This window comes from Candoia aspera, chromosome 7 (assembly GCF_035149785.1).
Source record: "Candoia aspera isolate rCanAsp1 chromosome 7, rCanAsp1.hap2, whole genome shotgun sequence".
Taxonomy (NCBI): Eukaryota; Metazoa; Chordata; class Lepidosauria; order Squamata; family Boidae; genus Candoia; species Candoia aspera.
This window is the reverse complement of record NC_086159.1, coordinates 17,445,352-17,464,092: the sequence shown is the minus strand read 5'-3', so window position 1 is coordinate 17,464,092 and position 18,741 is coordinate 17,445,352. Positions and strand designations below refer to the sequence as shown.

The 18,741-nt window shown below is 38.4% G+C and overlaps 1 protein-coding gene across 2 annotated transcripts in view; it reads left to right on the top strand.

Moving 5' to 3' along the window:
• The window catches only part of TMTC1 (transmembrane O-mannosyltransferase targeting cadherins 1), a 125,561-nt gene that overhangs the window by 36,552 nt on the left and 70,268 nt on the right, over positions 1–18,741 (top strand). For both annotated transcript variants that reach the window (XM_063308520.1, XM_063308519.1), the window contains exons 6-7: positions 11,658–11,739; positions 15,105–15,208. In XM_063308520.1, the coding sequence (XP_063164590.1) occupies positions 11,658–11,739; positions 15,105–15,208 (186 nt within the window). The remainder of the gene's footprint in view (positions 1–11,657; positions 11,740–15,104; positions 15,209–18,741) is intronic.

Genomic DNA, 18,741 nt, shown 5'->3' with positions numbered 1-18,741 from the left:
GTTGGCAGGTCTTTTCTACCATAGCTCCCACCCTCTGGAATAAGCTACCCCCAGAGATAAGGCAAGCCCCCATTCTCTCGGCCTTCTGAGAGGGTTTCAAGATGTGGCTGTGCCGCCTCACTTGTGGTGGGAAGGGGGATAGTTAATCATGGGGGTGGCTAGCACCTTGATGAGGCCCCATGAAACTTAACGAAGATTGTGATCCTACCATCTTGGGTTTTATATTTTATATTTTAGAGCTTTTGTTATATTTGTATATTTATATTTTATAATGTATCTTTTGATATTTAATTTTTACTGTTTTAATTCCTCTGTAAACCACCCAGAGTTGTTTTCGAGATGGATGGTGGAAAAATATGATAAATAAATAAATAAATAAAAATAGTATGAAGAATTCATAGTTTTCTCTCTGCCCTGGGCATTTGGGTTGATTTTCAGATTTTGGTTTCATCAGATCTAAGCCATGGTTGCACCCTTGGATCTGTGGAGCAACTGATTTTAAGTTCTTATGCTTTCCCCTTGTGACTTCACTGTGTGGGTTAATGTAAATTCAGGCATCTCTCCCATTGTTTAACCTGTTTGCTAAGGATATTAATGAGTCATTTCTATTGTCAGATGAGTCATTTCTATTCTTGTACCTCAGTGGAAATCTGCATTCCAGATTGTAGCTACTTTGAAATCAGTTTACTGATGATGGCTTCTCTCTTCTCTTCCTTGTCCCCAACTGGGGGAATTATCATTTTGTCAGAATTGCAAGAGTGTTTATTAACAGCCTTTCACAACTTTGTCCTCAGATGTTGTTCTACTATCCTCAGAATATGCTGTCTGAATTTAATTTAAGGAAGAGTTATTGGGTATTGATGAAGGTTCTATACTTCATTAATTAAATGGGGAAATTAATACTTTTAAATTGATTTAAAAGATGAGAGCTGCAATTTAGATGAGGGATTTCCTCTTCTTCCGTATTTATCCAAAAGGAAGATGTTTAAGGTGATCTCCACCTAGAAGAAAAATTTGCTGGTGAAAATGTGTGTTTATCTCCTTTTCTGGGTGAATATAGGTTGATCCCTCTCATTTTAAGGTGAATAATATTGGGGGGAAATGTCTTTTTTCAGGTTAATATGGTCTTTGCTGCACTGAAGATGCATTGGATTAAAATACCCATCATATCCAACTATTACAGCCAATCCTGGCATTTGTTATTTATAATATTTTCAGTGTGCAGAAATATATACTATAAAAGACAGTTATGTATTTACTATATTTATTATACCTTGCACATTCAACTATGAAAGTTCCTTTTTCAACCAAATGAACTATTAAGAAGATACAAAATAGCATCAGAAATAAAATATAATTATGACAACATGACAAGAATAGAGCAAAGATATAATAAATGCAACTGTAAGAATTCCAATCCCTGTGTTAAGGTGATAAATAATTAGTCTGTGTTTATGTAAAGCCTAGTGGTTTGTATCTGTTTGTTTCTATTTTAGATCTGCTAAAAACACAGTAGAAGAACATTGCTTATTAAATTAGGTGCCATTAAATTAATTTCTCTTACTAATTGATGCTTAACATGATACTATTGGTTTATAAGAGTTTCCTTAAATCATTTACTGAATTCATGGCATGATGATCGCTTCTAGCTTAGATGGAACTTCTTAAAACCTACAAAGGAGGATGTGATATTTAATAGTGACTTGTTTTGACAATTGGGGGCTATAACAGTATGTTTGTAGGGTGGAATCATTTTGTTAAAGTTGACAGCTAGCCTCTTTTAAAGGATATTTCATTACTTCCCCTCGTTCTGTCTTTCCATTTCCCCCTTTACTAATCAGTCAGAATTCTGTGATTGCTAAGGTTGCTCTGTCCTCTTTAAAAAAACAAAATAAGCCTTCAAGATTTTTTTTCTCTAACTCTGTGTCAGGGTTTTATTTTGTCTGCTTATCTTTTTCTTGTAATGTGACAGTTTTATTTTGACTACATAAAGATACAGGACTGGAAAATTATGTTTCTTTTAGTATACAGCAGATATAAGCAACGTTTATAAGAACTGCATTTATCTCAAGCATCCTTTTAGTGGTCCTCAGAATATTTCTGGAAAGCTTGGGATGGGGTTAGGAGATAAAATTTGTCCCTTAAATCTTTATCCACCCATTTAACTCCATTTAAAAAACCTAAGCCCCTCCAATCAGACTGATTTTTCAAAGTTTGGAGGCATACACAAAGTAGATGCCATAACGTTTAAGGCATCCATTCTGCCTCAGAATTCATCTTCAAATTCCCACCCACACCCAAAAAAACTAGGGTCTGAAAACGTCAGTCCAGTATGAAAATGTCAGTCCAAGCAGAACTTTAATCTAAATGTGCTAGTATGGAGCCAGGGGGCTCCACAAGATGGGCAAGTGATATCACATACCCCATAACCTCATTGGAGCAATGACATCGTGATGCGCATGATGTTGTGTTAATGCTGTCATGACTTCTACTGATTGCCTAACTGAGGTGGTAGCAGTAATGCCGGTTCCACTAAAAATATCCAGAATCTCATGGGCTAAACTCAATATTATTTTATGAAGTGGGATAATAATGTAATTTGTCCTGCATTAGGTGCAGCTGTTTGGCAAAATTGTCATGTCTACGAACTTTCAGAAGATAGGATAATGGGAAGATGATGAATTTGGCTATTACCCAGCCCCCAGGACAGACTTTGCAGAATGAGGCCACTGGTTCCTTCTCTCTGAACCACAGTGACAATTTGCTGGGCCTTCTGCATCTGGGCTGTGATCTTCCAAATAAGTAATTCTCATTAATATTTGTGCAGCAATGATTAATTTTAACAAAGTGCCTGGCATGCTAGGATGGGTGCCCTTCTTTGTGTGTAGGAAGAACACACTGCACCCCAAGTTTTGTTTGTCATGGGTAAGGAAGAGTGTGTGGTTTAAATAAGACATGGTATTTACAAATATGTGTGCGGGGCAACCTGGTGCCCTCTGGGTGTTCAGAATTATATAAACCCAGCCTAAATCTCTGCAGTGTAGAAGAAAGTTGCAATCCATTGCTCCCAAGTTCTTGCCATTCCTCAATAATTGCTGTGCTGTACTAAAAACTATCAGTATAGACAAGAAAATATCCTTCCATTTGGAGTAATTGAGAAAGATTTCATATATTCCCTATTTAGCTCATAGATCCCAATTTGGATTTTTTATTGCACATTTTGTGGGGAAATAGAGGAGGAGAAAATCTAGAATAACTTGCAATTCCAGTAAAATGTCATCACTGGATAGGTTTGGCAGCCAAGGCACAATGTTCAGGAATCATGAACACCCTTGATGTAAACCTATGGAAAATTGGAGCATTGTTAAAGTAGCATTGTAAGTAAGTCTTACAAGTGTTTCTGTATGTCCAGAATTTTTTTTCTGTATTAACAAAAGCAAAAGTAATTGCTATTTCTTAACATTCTAACAGTTGTTATTCAGATATTTCAATCTGCATATCCTTGGGTTCCCATAAAAGAAATACAGCTTAGTACTGTATTGTCTCTTTTCTGGTTCATTCCCAGACTGATAATGATTCAAGAGATGGTCTCATAAATAGCCCCCGAAAGCGCCTTCATTACCTGCCAGTTGCCGATTTACAGAAATTCAGTAACAAAAGAAAACAAGACAATTTTGCCATAATGTACAGTATGTTGTGAAATGCTGATTGTAGATAGGAAATAGTTCAACTGCTGTAATTCTTGTAACCGTAACCCTTTCTTCTTAATCTTGCTAAAGAGATTCCATGAAATTTGTGCTTGAAAAAGGAATTACTTTCAGTTTTAAATAGATACCAAGAGGCTGACATCTTGAAACTTAAAAGATTGAATTCAGATTCATGCAGATGCTGGACATTTAAGAAGGATATACAGGTGCTCATCATTATTCCTGGGGTTCTTTGCAGCTAACAATGGCAGGTAACAAAAATGTGGATTACATGACCTTGGAAAAATTCCACCTGCCATTTTGTACATGATAAAATACACAACAACTCTCCAAAAGTCCTCTAAAGAGTAACATGCACCAAAATCTGGACATATCTAAACAAAAAAAACTTTACTGTGGATAATGAGGCATGATCTTTATTTCCCAATCGTGGATATGTAAAACTGCTGGTAACAGAGCTGCAGATAACCGGAGCCATCTGTATAACAATCTCTTGTAAGGCTTTTAATGTAAGTCTACGGTAGGATTTTCCTAGTCCAGGATAAACGACAGGAGTAGAAATGGATTTCTCCTTTAGAGAACAGTGCACATTAATTCACTGTGGTTGAATATGACACCAAGGCCTACTTCACATACATTGCTAATCCCAGATTGATCATGGTGCATTGAACAAGTCATAATGGTCTGCTTTGCACATATCATTTAACTCTAACAGGTGGCTTCATACATCTTGCTAAGCCCCAAGAACAGTGTTGTTTAGCCATCTTGAATTCACTTGGACTGCTTCTTAGTATTGGGCTAATCTAGCTGGAGTCTTTGGGTTCTGCTTATAAATCACAAACTACATAGAATGGCCTGATTTACAGACACATGAACCATAATTTAGTTTGTTTGGTTTGGATTTAAGTGTTGTGTGACCCAAGCCACTGTGGCTTGTAAATTATGATTTATGACGTAACTTGTTCTGCAAACCCAGCCAATTTTGGTTTATTCAATAAAGCATAGGTAATATGAGCAGTCTTAGCATGATTTGTGAACTCAGCCAGTGTGTGGGGGTAAAATAAAACAGACTGCTGCCCACATATCTCCTCACAGTTGAGCAGAGGTAACAAACAAGGTGGAAAGTAATGGTATCTTAACATCATTTTTTAATAACAACGGGAAGATTTTTTTTTCCTGCTCAGATCCACTTAAATCAATTGTGCAATGTTTTCCAAGCCATTTATGTGTGCGTACATGGTATATTTCATTATGAATTCATTTATGGAACATTTTTTATTGTTAACCACTCTGGGATAGATTTGTATGAAAGACCGTACACAAGTAGCTATAAATAACTGGAATTTCATTATGAGGAAAGGCAAGCCCACTTGGGGCTTTTTAGCTTAGAGTTATAGCATCATATAATTCATAAATAAGGCTCATTAAGTTTAATGGGATTTACTCCCAGGTAAGAGAGTGTTATGTGAGACTTTTATATAATTTTTAATGGCAATTAAGAGTTTCTTTCTTTCTTTCTTTCTTTCTTTCTTTCTTTCTTTCTTTCTTTCTTTCTTTCTCATAATAGTAGAATTTAGAGTCAACGCATCAAGCTGTGCAGTGGATGCATGTTTTTGACTGCTGAAAAGCAGGGATATATGAATTCAGATCTTACCCTTTTTTCAAGGTTTCATTCCTTGCAAACACATAATGTTATACACTATTTTTCCTTATGTAAATATTTCATGGGCATGCCAGAATGTGGACAAATGAAAAAATGGAAGGATAATTACATCAGGCTTTGCATATTAGTCTAGAGAGTAGAAATAGTATTATTTTATATTAAAATGCAAATCAGAAACACTTTTCCATATTGCTCCTGAAAATTAACTTGCTCAAGATAACTTATTAAAAATATTCACACTATTTTTCTTTGAGCTCGAAGTGGCAAAATGATCTTTTTCACCCACAAAACCCATGAAATCAAATTAAATTAATACTCCTGTGAAAATTCTCAAATCTCACAGTGAAGAATCAGCCTAATTGTGAAAATCAGACCTAGGTTGTTTTGCAGACTCTCACAATGTCATCCTGGCTAGGTTCACACATCAGACTATTGTTTTTGGCTTGCTGTATTCCATATGCCATGGTTTATGGCTTGATGTGTTGTGCAAGCCTAGCTAATTATAGTTTATTCAATAAACTGTGATTAGAACCATGTATCTAAGCACCATTACCAGTGCTGTTCTCCATCCTGCTGATTTGGTGACATTTTAAGATCTCTCTCTCCCTCTTAGCAGTCCTTGCTGAAAGTTCAGAGTCCCATCTACCATATCAAATTCTGTACCTTTATGTCTCCAAACTTACATATAAATTCGAGTGTTCAGTGTTGTGATACCCCTGTTCCTTTCTCTCAGTATTAGATAAAAAGAGAATTGATATCTCTCAACCGTCTCATTGTTCCCAAGGCCTCGAGGATTCATCCAGAATGTTGATTGCCTGTATTGTTTTTCATGGCTTTCTGATCTTAATGTAGCACTTACTTTGTGGCCTTGTTCCCTAATAGATAATAAAACACCCTGTCTTTTACCCCATGAAACATTTTGAAAAAGAAAAACTCAGTTTTATTTTTTTGTCTTTTGATCAGCTAGGTTAGTTGTACATAGAGACTGGATTCTTGCTCCTGTTTCCATGGTCCTTGTGCTGGAGTTCAAGGTTGTGGTGGCTTCCACCCCAATGTGCTGCTGACCGTTTAGTTTAACCACTGTTAAGCCTTGATCCTTCTCTCTTCTTGGGCTTCTTTACAAACTTTCTGTAGTCACCATGTTCGTGCATTCTGGTTTATAAAGACCAAGACAGGCGGGAATTTGGAGTAAGAGTCCAGGGTCTGCATGAAAGAATGAACTCAAGATGTAGCTGGGCCAGTTTACTGCTTTTTGAAACTTGTGAAATAATGTACTTTGTTCTCTAAAATCCCCCATAAGTAGCAAGACCATTAAGTCCAGAGTATATTACCTGACTGGGTAATATTTGGGGAATGATTTGGATGACCCCTCTTTCTTTATATGAATAGGCCTCTCACTTTTCATCCTAACAAAGGTATACTGCCTTGTTGTCTGAGGAATTGATTCACACAATTCTATCCATACCAGAGACTTGCGGTCTTGAATTTTATTTGGCTACCTCCCCAGGTGTCTTCAGTAATAAAATAGTCATGGCGCAATCATCATCACCACCATTCTTCTTCCTAGTGTTATTCCCATGCTATGGCAGGGTCCGCTTGTTGGCATATCCATCTCCATTTGACTCAATACAAGGCATCTTCAGGGGTGATGTTCACACATTCCATGTCCTCCTTAATGCGGTCCATCCACCGTTTCTTGGGTCTACCACGGGGTCACCGGCCGCCAGGGTCCAGACACATGGTTGTTCTCACCACCGAGTCTTCTTTGCCGCGTACGGCGTGTCCATACTATCTAAGCCTTCCTTCCCGCAGTTTTGCCATGATTGGCGCGACCCCCAGTCAGACGTCGTTGTTCATGGCACGGTCGAATCGCATTAGTCCAAGGCACCATCCCATTACCTTGGGATAATCTTTTGGGGAAAACTTACCACATCTTCATATATATCCCCATCTGAAATCTCCTTGTGTGTCTGTGTGTCTATGTCAATATAAAAATACCAAGTGTATCAGAGAAGTTGTTGGTTTATTAAGCATTTCTTGGTGTTTCTGATAAGGGGTAATTTATGATAGGGCTTTTAGAAAAGGAAAGGAGCTGCTAATCCAAGCTCATAGAAGTAGAAGTGAGTTCCTTTCCCTTTTTAGTTCTTTTGAAATTCCTTCTTTTTAGTTTTTTTTTTAATATTCCTTAATGAACATTGCATTATGGAAGTATTTACCATGTTGTTATGATGACCAGTGAAATATTTTTGTAATACCTATCTATGAATTAGTCCTGAATTAGAGATGCTGAAATATGGGGAGCAGACTGGGGACTCAGGCTGTCAAGTATTGTACTATAGACCTAATGTCAGAAGGAAAACCAAAAATACTGCTAGGCTGACCAGGTAAAATACAAGGAGATCAGGATTCTTTGTGTATATAGCACTAAATCTGCCTGACACAGATGCTGTATCTTGCCTGCCAATCACAAAGGCCTGTGCTACACACTACTTTTTTCTATGAAAAAGACTCAGAGTAAGATATAAGGGGAAATACTTCCCCAGCCCTCATTATCTGCTCCATAGCTTCCAGTCTGACTCTCCATCCCACACACAATTACTTTATTACCAAGCTTCCATTGGCCCCAGTGGAGATTTTTAACAAGCTCAGTTGCTGCATTTCTGAAACTCTGCTGCTGGGGAGGAAAGACAAACCTCCTTTTCTGTAGACTGCATTCCTCCCTCGAAAAATCATCCCTCTGTGGAGCAGAAGGATTTTCAAAAGACCTTTGGTTGCTACTGAGGAGATGGAACTAAGAAAGCTGCACCGCTGATGTGGATCCTGCCAGGCATTGACTTGCTAAATCTTACGACTCTGGGTTTCCATGGGAATGCCCCATTTTGTGAAGGCCTGATGTGATTTCCTCTTTAGAGAGGTGATAATCTCCCACACTTGATCTCTGCTTGGAGTGCCTGGTTCATAGAAGATACTTGTCTTTTTGAAGGAGATAGCGAGCTTGACATAAGAGATATGCCATGGAAAGTAACCAGGACACTAGGCTGGATTTCAGGAAACTCCAAAGTATTTGTAGATTGTATATAATTAGAAGAGGAATATTACTCGGGTCAATAGTAAGCTATCCTTTAGGGCAGAGAAGGCAAGGCTGTACTCCTCCCTCATGTCTGCAGAGAACTTAAGGAGCTACCTGGTGCTTGAGGAGAGGACAAGATTGACTGAAACAGCAGATAGCATTTCATTGTACATTCTCAGCTGGGATAAATGATATCGTTGACTGGGCAGAACATTTCGCAATATCTCTCATTCACCTTTGTTCCTCTTCCACTCGCAAAACTGATAGGATAGAGTAGCCCTTGCTGGAATTAGTTCTTGTAAGTTGAGTGCTGAAGTCATAAAAATTTATAAGGCTTTACAGAAAACACTTTATTTTGTGGGGCCATTTAAAAAGCACACAAAGAAGAGGTGGTGGAGGAGGGTCTGCTCAGATTGATTCCTCTGGTAACTTTGCACCAAAATAGTAAGACTCATTAGAAATCATCTTAAAATGGGAGGTATTGACTGTCTGACAAAAACAGATGTTTGGATTTTGTAAGATAAGACAGTTTTTAGTCTACTCAGGCACTTAACAAAGATACCAAGATCAAATACAAACATGTAATATAATGCTTAAATATTGATTTATTGTAAGGGATCTGAGTGTTTTTATAGAAACAGGAATCTTGTCCAGCATGAGAAGAAACTCAGGGTATAGTACCCAATAATTCCAGGAGACTACCAGTAAATTTTGAAAGCTTTATTTTAGCAACTTAAGCATATCACATTCTTTCCCTTTATCTGTCTGTCACTCAAATCTTCCATATACCAGAGACCCTTTCTTGGGCTGGCCGGATGACAAAATGGTACAGGAAGTCCCCCTAGAGTGCTGTTTGGGATTAACCTTGATGGAGTGGAAGATGGGATTTTGACTTTTTCTTCTTTCCAGCACTCTTTTATACATAATGCTGGATTGCTTCAGTTTGATTGCTGGGTTACCACATTCGTCATTTCATGAGCATTCATCAGTGTCTGGTAGTCATTGATTGGACCAAGATGTTCTCTTCCATGACCATTCTGTGACCATAGGGAATGCAAGAATTTTATCAGAGAAATGTTCTCAAAGAATTCTCTATCCATTCATAACTTGACCTGGAACATCTCAGCTCTTGATACAGTCTTGCATACACATAATTTTCAGGTTTCTTCTTCAGTTCAACAACAAAGATCAGAATTGTGCAAGCCATGATAATCCCTGTGATACTCTATGGAAGCAAAAGTTGGACTTTGAAGAAGCAGGATAGGAAGAGTATTGTCGCTTTTGAACTTTGGTCGATTACGGTCGACAGCCAAGAAAACCAACAAATTGTCATGGTGAGCTCAAACCCAGAGGAGGAAACTGACAATGAGCAGCCAGTTCCAGTGTTGCCGGATGAACCGCTGCCTGAGTTGCTGCAGGCAGAGGAGGTGGGGCTGTGCGGTAACCAGGAGACACAGCTGCCACCAGTCTCGGAAGATGAGGAGTCTGAGCTGCCACCCCTCCCAGTGCAAGGGCTTGCTGTGTAGAGAGGAGAGCAGAGCAAAGATGCTCTGCAAGGATCTTCGCAAGAAAGGTACCTTGCCCTTCCAAATGAACAACACTGGGGTTGCTTCTATTTAAGAAGAGCAGTGAGCTCAAGCTTCTCCATTGGCAACAACCATTCATTTACCCAGATTCTTTCTGCCTTGACTCCTGACTTGAAACCTCGTGACTTTGACTCTGGACCTGAACTGGTTGACGAACCTTCTACAATGTTTGGACCCTTGGACTTCCATTGACTACTCTTGTGCCTGCTGTTTTGGATTGGAACTCTTTTAAGGCAAGCTTGCTGAACATTTGGGGACTTGTTTCTATACTGTGTATGCGCGTTCGCACTTACATTTCCTTTGTTTATTTACTTCACAAAACTTATCAGTAAAGTTTGCAACCACCTCTCTGTGTGCTTGTGTGTGCTTGGCCTGGGACAGGACACAAATGCATCATTGAACAGATCAACCCAGAGTTCTCACTCAAGGCAGAAATGACCAGACTCAAATTATCCTACTTCAGACATGTTATATGAAGACCCAGTTCTCTGGAGAAGGCTCTAATGCTGGAAAAGGTGGAAGAAAAGAGAAGAGGATGACCAGCAGCAAGGTGGATAGACTCAGTTACAGTGGTGGTGAGCGCACCGTTGGAAGACCTGAAAGACCAGATTAGGGATAGATCACTAGGAGTCGAAAATTAGTTGGTGGCACATAACCAAGTAATCAGTCAACTTACAAGAGAGATAAATTTGTGGTTTTTGTTGTATGTGGCTCATTTTATTAATTTTCTTGACATTATATTTGAAATATTATTTCAAATAGATCATGCACTTTCTGGAACAAAACTTTCACACATTTTTTATGCTTGTTTTATTTTTTATAAAGTTTCTTGTCTCTTGCTTCGTTGGCATGGAGAGGGTTTTTTGAGGGTTGTTAAGGTTGTCTGCAGTCTACTCTAAAATATTGATCAACATATTACTTTGGACATTTTGCTTTTCTTCTACGAAAAGTTATAAGCCAACCCTTTCTTTTCTGTTTTTGGAGTTTCTGGATCATAGTTCTGCTTAAACACTTGACTAGTTGGGCAAATGTGATAGATGTCAAGTACCCAAGAACTAAGCAATATATATGGTGAGCAACCCATTCAAGTAGCAGACAGGACTTACTATTGGGTAGGAACTAGAGACATATTTTTTTTTATTCTAAACTTTCACTCCAAAAACAGAAGGTGTTATTATGCTGGTGGGAGAGGCCCTTCTGAAAAAACAGTTCTCCTTCAATTATTGAGTGAAAACTCGAAATCTAGCCCACATGATACACACAGTTGATCTATAGATATTACCTATATGAGTGGAGGTTCTGCTTAAAGATTCAGATTTTCTGAGATACACCATGAATGCTTAAGAGAGGTGAGAAACAAAATACCTTAGCGCCTGGCTGATACTCACTGCTGTTTGATTTCTTCCCACTTTGAGAACTGTCTTACTTGGTAGCTATGATAATAAATCTACTTTTTCTTTTACTTATGTATGTTCCTTTATATTAGCCTGAAACCCATTATTTTATATTGTGATTACCTTCCATCTGTTGGTAGAAAGACTACTGTATCAAAAAATTAGCAAAATACTGAAGTCTACCAATACTGAAGTTTATAAACATCAGCATCTTCTTTCTCTCTTCCTATATTTTAGTTACCTGACCACAAGTAACAAGCAGAAGTTCTTATACTCCACAAGACCTTTTTTAAAGAGGGCTGCCTTGGTACTTACCTATGTAAGTATTGCTGTAAATCATAGTCTTACTCTCTTTAATGTCTTTGGGTGAATTATATTCTATTAGTAACTGAGTCTGAAGAATAAACTAATCCAGCAGTGCAGTCATAACTCAAAGAGGTGCTGATTAGAACAAGTTAGGATGAAGAAGAAGTCACTTTCAGCATCACAAATCTTTTTTGGCCAACAGAAGCCTGGGCAGAAGTTTCTTTTGCTAGCTGACCAGAAAGCTGTGCCAGCAAACTACATATATTCTGTAGGTCAGTGCTTCTCAACCTTGGCAACTTTAAGATGTGTGGACTTCAATTCCCAGAATTCCCCAGCCAGCCATGCTGACCAGGGGATTCTGGGAGTTGAAGTCCACACATCTTAAAGTTGCCAAGGTTGAGAAACTGCTGTAGATCAAGAACAGTTGGCAGGCAGAGGAACTGAAATGGGATGCAGCAAGGGCTGAGCAAGGGAAAAGCTGAATTTTATTACATCCAAACCCTGCTCCAGCCTAGATTGGAAAGACAAATTCAATAATACACCCAATAATTTGAGTCCAATGGAAGATGTAACTCCTACCATCTTCTTCCAAAACACAGTTTCCTAATTCTTTGAATGTTGAAATGGCTGGGATTGGATGTGGCATAGTTTAGCCAACTCTGTGTCAGCTTACCTTGGCCATCCTGGTCACTAAGAATTAGGATCATTCTTAGGGATGAACATTAAGACTTACTGTTCATCTAAGAACTCTTTAATGGAGGGCCATCTACAACAAGGTAGTCTATCTTCTTCTTTATGATTTGATTTGTGTTTACAATCATTAATGTATAATAAGGCAGAGTGTGGGATTAGCTGGAGAGCCAGTGTGTTGCAGTGGTAAGGTACTGGACTCAGCCTGGGGAGACCAGGTTCAAATCCTCCCTCAGCTGTGGAAACTCACTGGATGGCTTTGAGCCAGTCACTCTCCCTCAGCCCACATTTCTGACAGGGTTCTTATGGTGATAAAATGAAGGGAGATCCTGTGTAAGCTCCTGGAGAAAAGGTAGGATAGAAATCTTATAAATAAATTTAGCTTGAGAGGGATTAATCACAGGTTACATGTTGAGTGATACATCTAAATCTTTGCTAGCAAAATTAATTAAATTGATCAATGGTTTTGGTACCTTTTCTAGGTATGAAATTAATGGCTCTCAGTTCAAACTTGAAAAAGTCAAAACCAGTTTTCTTCGGACAGCTTTGATGCTGGCTGGAGGCAGTAACTTTTCTGGAATTGAGAATACCTAGAGATATAGTTAAGCTGATTAAATTGCTGTCAAAATAATAGTAGATTTGGACTGATGAGCTGCAAACTTTTACTATTTGTAGTAAAAATTTTATTTTTTAAATAGTATTTTGCTGTGTGTAATTTGTATCATGGATTACTGGTACCCTTCTATAAATTCCTGAACTATTTTTCAGAAATTTAATGCATTCTTTCGGTGGCCTTTGGAGGGAAATTCTTCTCTTTTTTTCATTCAGGAAGTTTCACTTACCAGTTAGAGAAGGTGGCTTGAATTTTCCAGGTTTGAATTTATATCATGAAATACATTTTCTGTTTTGAGTCAATGGCTAGCAAGATTTGTCTGCTGGAAACTTTCCTGGGCGTTTCTGACACTTCTTATAAATTGGAGAGATCTAGAGTCCCTTTATGTTAGGAAAATATAAAATTCTTCTTCCTTCTATATTAGCCACTGGAGAAGAATGCAATAACATGCCAACTTTGACCCTTATGATCAAGATAAATTAACAATATAGGGGAATCCAAGTGGAGAACAGGGATGGAATGTGAAACTTCTGCTTTGGAGCAATTAGGAGGAGGAGGAGGAGGAGGAGGAGGTGGTGGTTTGGGTTGGGTTGGGGTTTTTTTTTTTGGCTATTTGAAATGCTCTAGCAGAAATATTAAGGCTGTTTTAAGATCGATATTCAAAGATCAAAATGTGACTTGAAGCTTTTGTGCTGCATATTTAAAGTAGTGCCTTAAATCAATTAAACATTTTCCTGAGATTGCACATTGTGAGAACCCAAGAAAAGTTGCAAGATAAGATGCATTCTATGTATTGTCCTTATTTGATTATATCCTACCTTCTGTACAGGAGCTCAAAGCAGCATACTTAGTATTCCCTCCTCCTATCCTGCCCCCACACTGCCCCGGCACACAAAGCTGTGAGGTAGGCTGGGCTGAGAGAGAACGACTAACCCAAAGTCACTTAGTTTCATAGTTTGGTTGCAACAGAACTGGGTCTCTCCACTCCTTGTTCAGCACTTTAACCACTGCACCACACTGAGTCTCCCTATAGGTGATACATGCACACCAGTGGATACTTTGAATCCCAGTTTGTCTTTCGTATTTAGATCTCTGCGTAGCCCTAGAAAATATTCGCCCAAAGTTGTAGACTGGCAATACCTCCAGTGAAAAGATGGGAGCCTGCAGTCCTAATATTATTAGAGTATGCTGTGTACTAAATCAAATATACAAGAATATAGAATGTCATGGAAAAAGAGATGGGAGAACCTGTCACATCAACACTGGTAGAAAACTATTTGGGCTTCTAAAATCTCATTCCATAGATCTGAAACTATGATAATTCAACAAAAATGTTTTTGTTATATACGTTGGATATCTGTATGTCTTTTTGGGGAGAAATTGAGGAATTCACATAATTGTGGCATTGTGGTGCTTCAAGTTCCTATGAAGTGGGATTGTGTCCAAGGGATTCAATTTGGGCCAAAATTTTCCTCACAACTTTTCTTCTGGAAAACTTTTGGGGGTGTTCATGCTTATGTGTCCACTGGTTGAAAATTAACAAGAGACAAAAGAAAGACGTATTGCAAGTTCTTGCAATTGTGACAAATTCCATCCTGCAAGGATAGAAAGATAGTATTTTTTCAGGAACAATAGAGTAATCTGAAGAATTTTCCTCCCTTTTTGTTTGTGAACAAAAACCCTGTCTCTGGAATCTCAGCTGGAGGTCTATTCACAAATTGGGTCTGTCTCATACTATGCTGTTATGATTAATTTTTCATTTTTTAAAATATAAAATTAGTCAAACTGACTTAAATTTTAAAAAATATTGTATGATATGACAGGAACATATATGTAAGACTATTTGACAGTTTATGAACATACCTGCAAATTATTCCCTTCTCCCCCCCGCCCCATTTTTGTATTTTGCAAATAATAAAGAATCACCATTCCAGTTTGGAATGATAGTTTATCGCCTGACGCTGATGATGCCATGGGGTGGTTCAATAAAAATGAAGTATTAGATTTAGGTTTGCTGGCCATATACAAGTGAGTTTGTCTCTAATAATCCCAGTATTTACTCTTCTTATCTGAAGGTGATCCTACTTATATATTTTCGCCTGTGGATAATGGGAGGTTCCATGCCAGCATTTTCAGAACAGGACAATCCAGCTTCATTCTCACCGTATCTTCTTACAAGGTACACATCTGGGATTCACTTCCTTTCAATATAAACCAAATTTAGTCTATATGCCTTGTTGCCTTTCCCCTCAAAAACTGCATTTATTAAAATGAAATTAGGAGTTCTATTATTCCTATGAGCTTAAACTCATTGCCATTAAATCATCTCAGTGTATATATTTCAGGAATTCTCCCAAATGTGACATTTGTAGACTTTCATATGAATACTGCCAGCTCCAAAATATATCTTGAATGCCTTGAAATTATAGATTACACTGGTATATTTTGATAATGTGTTACATGTGACTATCAGCCACCTGGTCCTAGTTGTGATTATCTATTTGTTTAACTTCAGTTTAGCCTTCAAGAATGGACTGTGTGATCCTTCACATCACATTATTGGCTTTATCAGTCTTTGTTTTGGGGATTCCCTGCATGCACTATACACATCAGAGGTCCCCAGATATTTTTGGACCAATGGAGTTTTAAGAGCATATCCTGAATGTTCTCAGAAAAAATTATCAGGGAAGAGGGCTTACTCATTCACAAAAGAATTTAATGTGGGGGAAAGACCTAGTTCAAAAACTTTTGAGTATGCAGAATATTTAGTAAGTTGTAATCTACGGCTCCAATATTTGAGGTGGTCTCCCACCTAAATGCTAATCAGGGTCAGCCCTGCTTATCTTCCAAGTTTAGAAAAGGTGAGCTAGGTGCTACCTCTGCTAAGTGATACAAGACATATAAACATTATGAGCTTGGATAAATGCTTAATAAGTATGCCTTTTTGCTGTGTATTTGTGGGATTGTACTCCACCATCTCTCTATGGAATTTGGAGAGTAAAAAGCAGAGTTATTTCCCCTCTTCAGAGCAAGCCAGCAAGGCAGTTAAGCTGTGATTGCTGCAAACAGCTAGAGAGAAAGCTCTGAGATAAACAACTTTCCCCCTGATAAACTGAAAAGAGGAAACAATGTATATCAAAATACCCAAGAGAATTTAGAAATTGTATCTCTAGAAAAAAGCAACACATCTTTGGAGATTTTTCCTGCTCCTTTCCCTGCCTTACAGTTTCTTTCTTTGCCCTAAATTTGCAGTAGCTCAAGATCCATTAACAGAAGTAACTCCTGTAGCTTCAGAAAATTGCCCAGGGATGGTCGTCCTCTTGGGTCCTTGTTTAAATTAGGTAGTTTCTCTGAAAGAAGAGGGAAGTCTGTGCTAAGCCATTGCGTTTTAAATTTGCACTCTGTGAACATGATCATAGAGTAACCTTTTTTTCCTATTGCTCATGCTAATCCCAAGAATACAGTCGATGTCCCATCTTTTGGGGGCAGACAGCATTGCAATGCAAACCTTCACTACTTTGGGTTCTTTGGTCTGCCTCCTGAATGGCACCAAGGTTTATTCCTGACCCTAGCGTGTTTGGAGAAGCTACAGCAGAGAAACCACCATCTGAGAGAGCAGCCTAGAACAGAGTTTCTCAGCCTTAGCATGTGTGGATTTCAACTCCGAGAAGTCCACACATCTTAAACTTGCTAAGGTTGAGAAACACTGGCCTAGAAGATAGAGAAACAGCTCTTTGTATCTTGGCAGGAGAGTAAACTCATAGTCTCTGGAGAAGTAAAAACACATGTTCTCAGGGGTCATGTAAGAGGGCAGAGTAGAAAAGAATGGCATGGCTAGGTTTGTAACCCATTAATGTCTTCTTCGAAAGATCCATGTGTTTCCTTTCTTAGATAACCAACAGAACGTTAACTCTACCTAAATGCTGGAAGACTGTCATTACTGCCTTTCAATCAGAATAAACATTTTTTGCTTTGATACTGAACACTGAGAGCTATTTTCCCAGGGCTGTTTTCATCTTTTGCACAGGCTCTAAATCAACTGTGCCTGATAAAGCACTTTATAATAATGTTATAAAGCACTGCAATTATAACCAGGTGCTATTATTTATGGGCTCTCTATCTTGGGTGAATTGGTTTGTGTTGAGGCACTGCTGTCAGGTAACCCAGCTTTCTCTACCTTGGTATTGCTGCCATACTTGTCTTGGTCAGATAAATCATTTTCAAAAGATAATCATCACAGCTTCTTTTGCATGTGTGTGTGGATCCAGGTATATCTGAACTGGTGGGTATCACACTGTTGTGTTAATCTGCACGAGGACACACAGATGGGCTGTATCAGAGCTGTGCAAATCCTTTGAAAGAGGTCTGTACAAGCATACAGGAGTTCATACAAAGCCTCTTTTTTTCAAGTAGTTACAACAGCTGCCTCTTTTTCCATTCCTGTGGCTCCTTTATAAACTGCTCTTGAGTATCTTTGCATATTACCCTAACCCTATGCAAGTTTCAGGGTATTTGTTCAAAAGCTCTGGAGATATACTTCAAGTCCTCAGTATGTTTTGCAAAGCAGTTGAAGAGCCACTAATGAAAGCCGTCATGTATTGATTCTTAGGACCCTGATTAAGTTTAGTTCCCCTTGTTGTAGGCAATCTTAGTTTTTGACACACCATTATTAAAATGGGAAGGCAGTTCAGATTGATTGAGTTTGCTGTCACAGATGGAATCCACGGGTTTTCAAACAGGCTTGCAGTGAATCAATATGAGCTTGCTTTGGTCCTACTGTGATGTTTGGCAAATGAATTCTAAACTGTTCAAATTTAATGAGAGCTTTCATTATTTGGCAAAAAGTAAAGTAGCCAAGAAATTTTCTGTTGTGATGAGCTGAGATGTGAACCAGACAACTATGAACAGCATGCGATGAACGTTTTAGAATTTGGGAAGTAAGTCAATTAGCAGCAGTTGACAGATGGTAAGAGAGGAATTTAAGAGGTACCAAGACACAACAGAACAATTAAAAGGCATTGAATAGATATCCATATTGTCCATGTTTTTGTTAAATACAATTTCTGAGAAGGCATATAAAGTGTTGAGCAAATCTAATACCCCTCAAAATTTTCATGAACCATGAGAAGAAGAGAAACTCTGGATATCATGCTTTGATGTCTATATGCAGAATTCATAAGAACATTTGTAGAACTTGGACTCTTGCTGGGTTCGCACAATATGGTGCACTGTGTTGTCTCAACTACATTTGAAAGTTTTAATCACATAGGAGGCCTTCACTGATTCCTTGTTTCCCATAGTGGTATCCCGTATCTTGCTGGGATTAACATCATAACCTTTGCTCCCCCTTGAGTTTGCACATATTACCAGGCCATATAAAATTGCTTTTTTAATATAAAACGTAATCTGCCTAGCTGGTCCATAAGAAAAAGAATCCAAAATTTTTGTGCTCTGGCACCATTTCCAGTGCTGGATGGGAGGAGGGGAGCCCAAAACTATAAACTTGGGTGCTAAAGAAGTCATAGGTACACATATCTCATGATGAATTGCCTCTCCCACCACTGTCTCGTGGTGAATGGGACAAGAGGTCCCCTGTGTAAGTATACTGTTTCTATTATAGTAAAGCTTCGTGTTTTACTGTAATTCTGGTATCCACTGCTCATTATTTCTTTGGGATCTCCCCTGTGGTAGCTCTAGCCCCCCCTGTCAGTC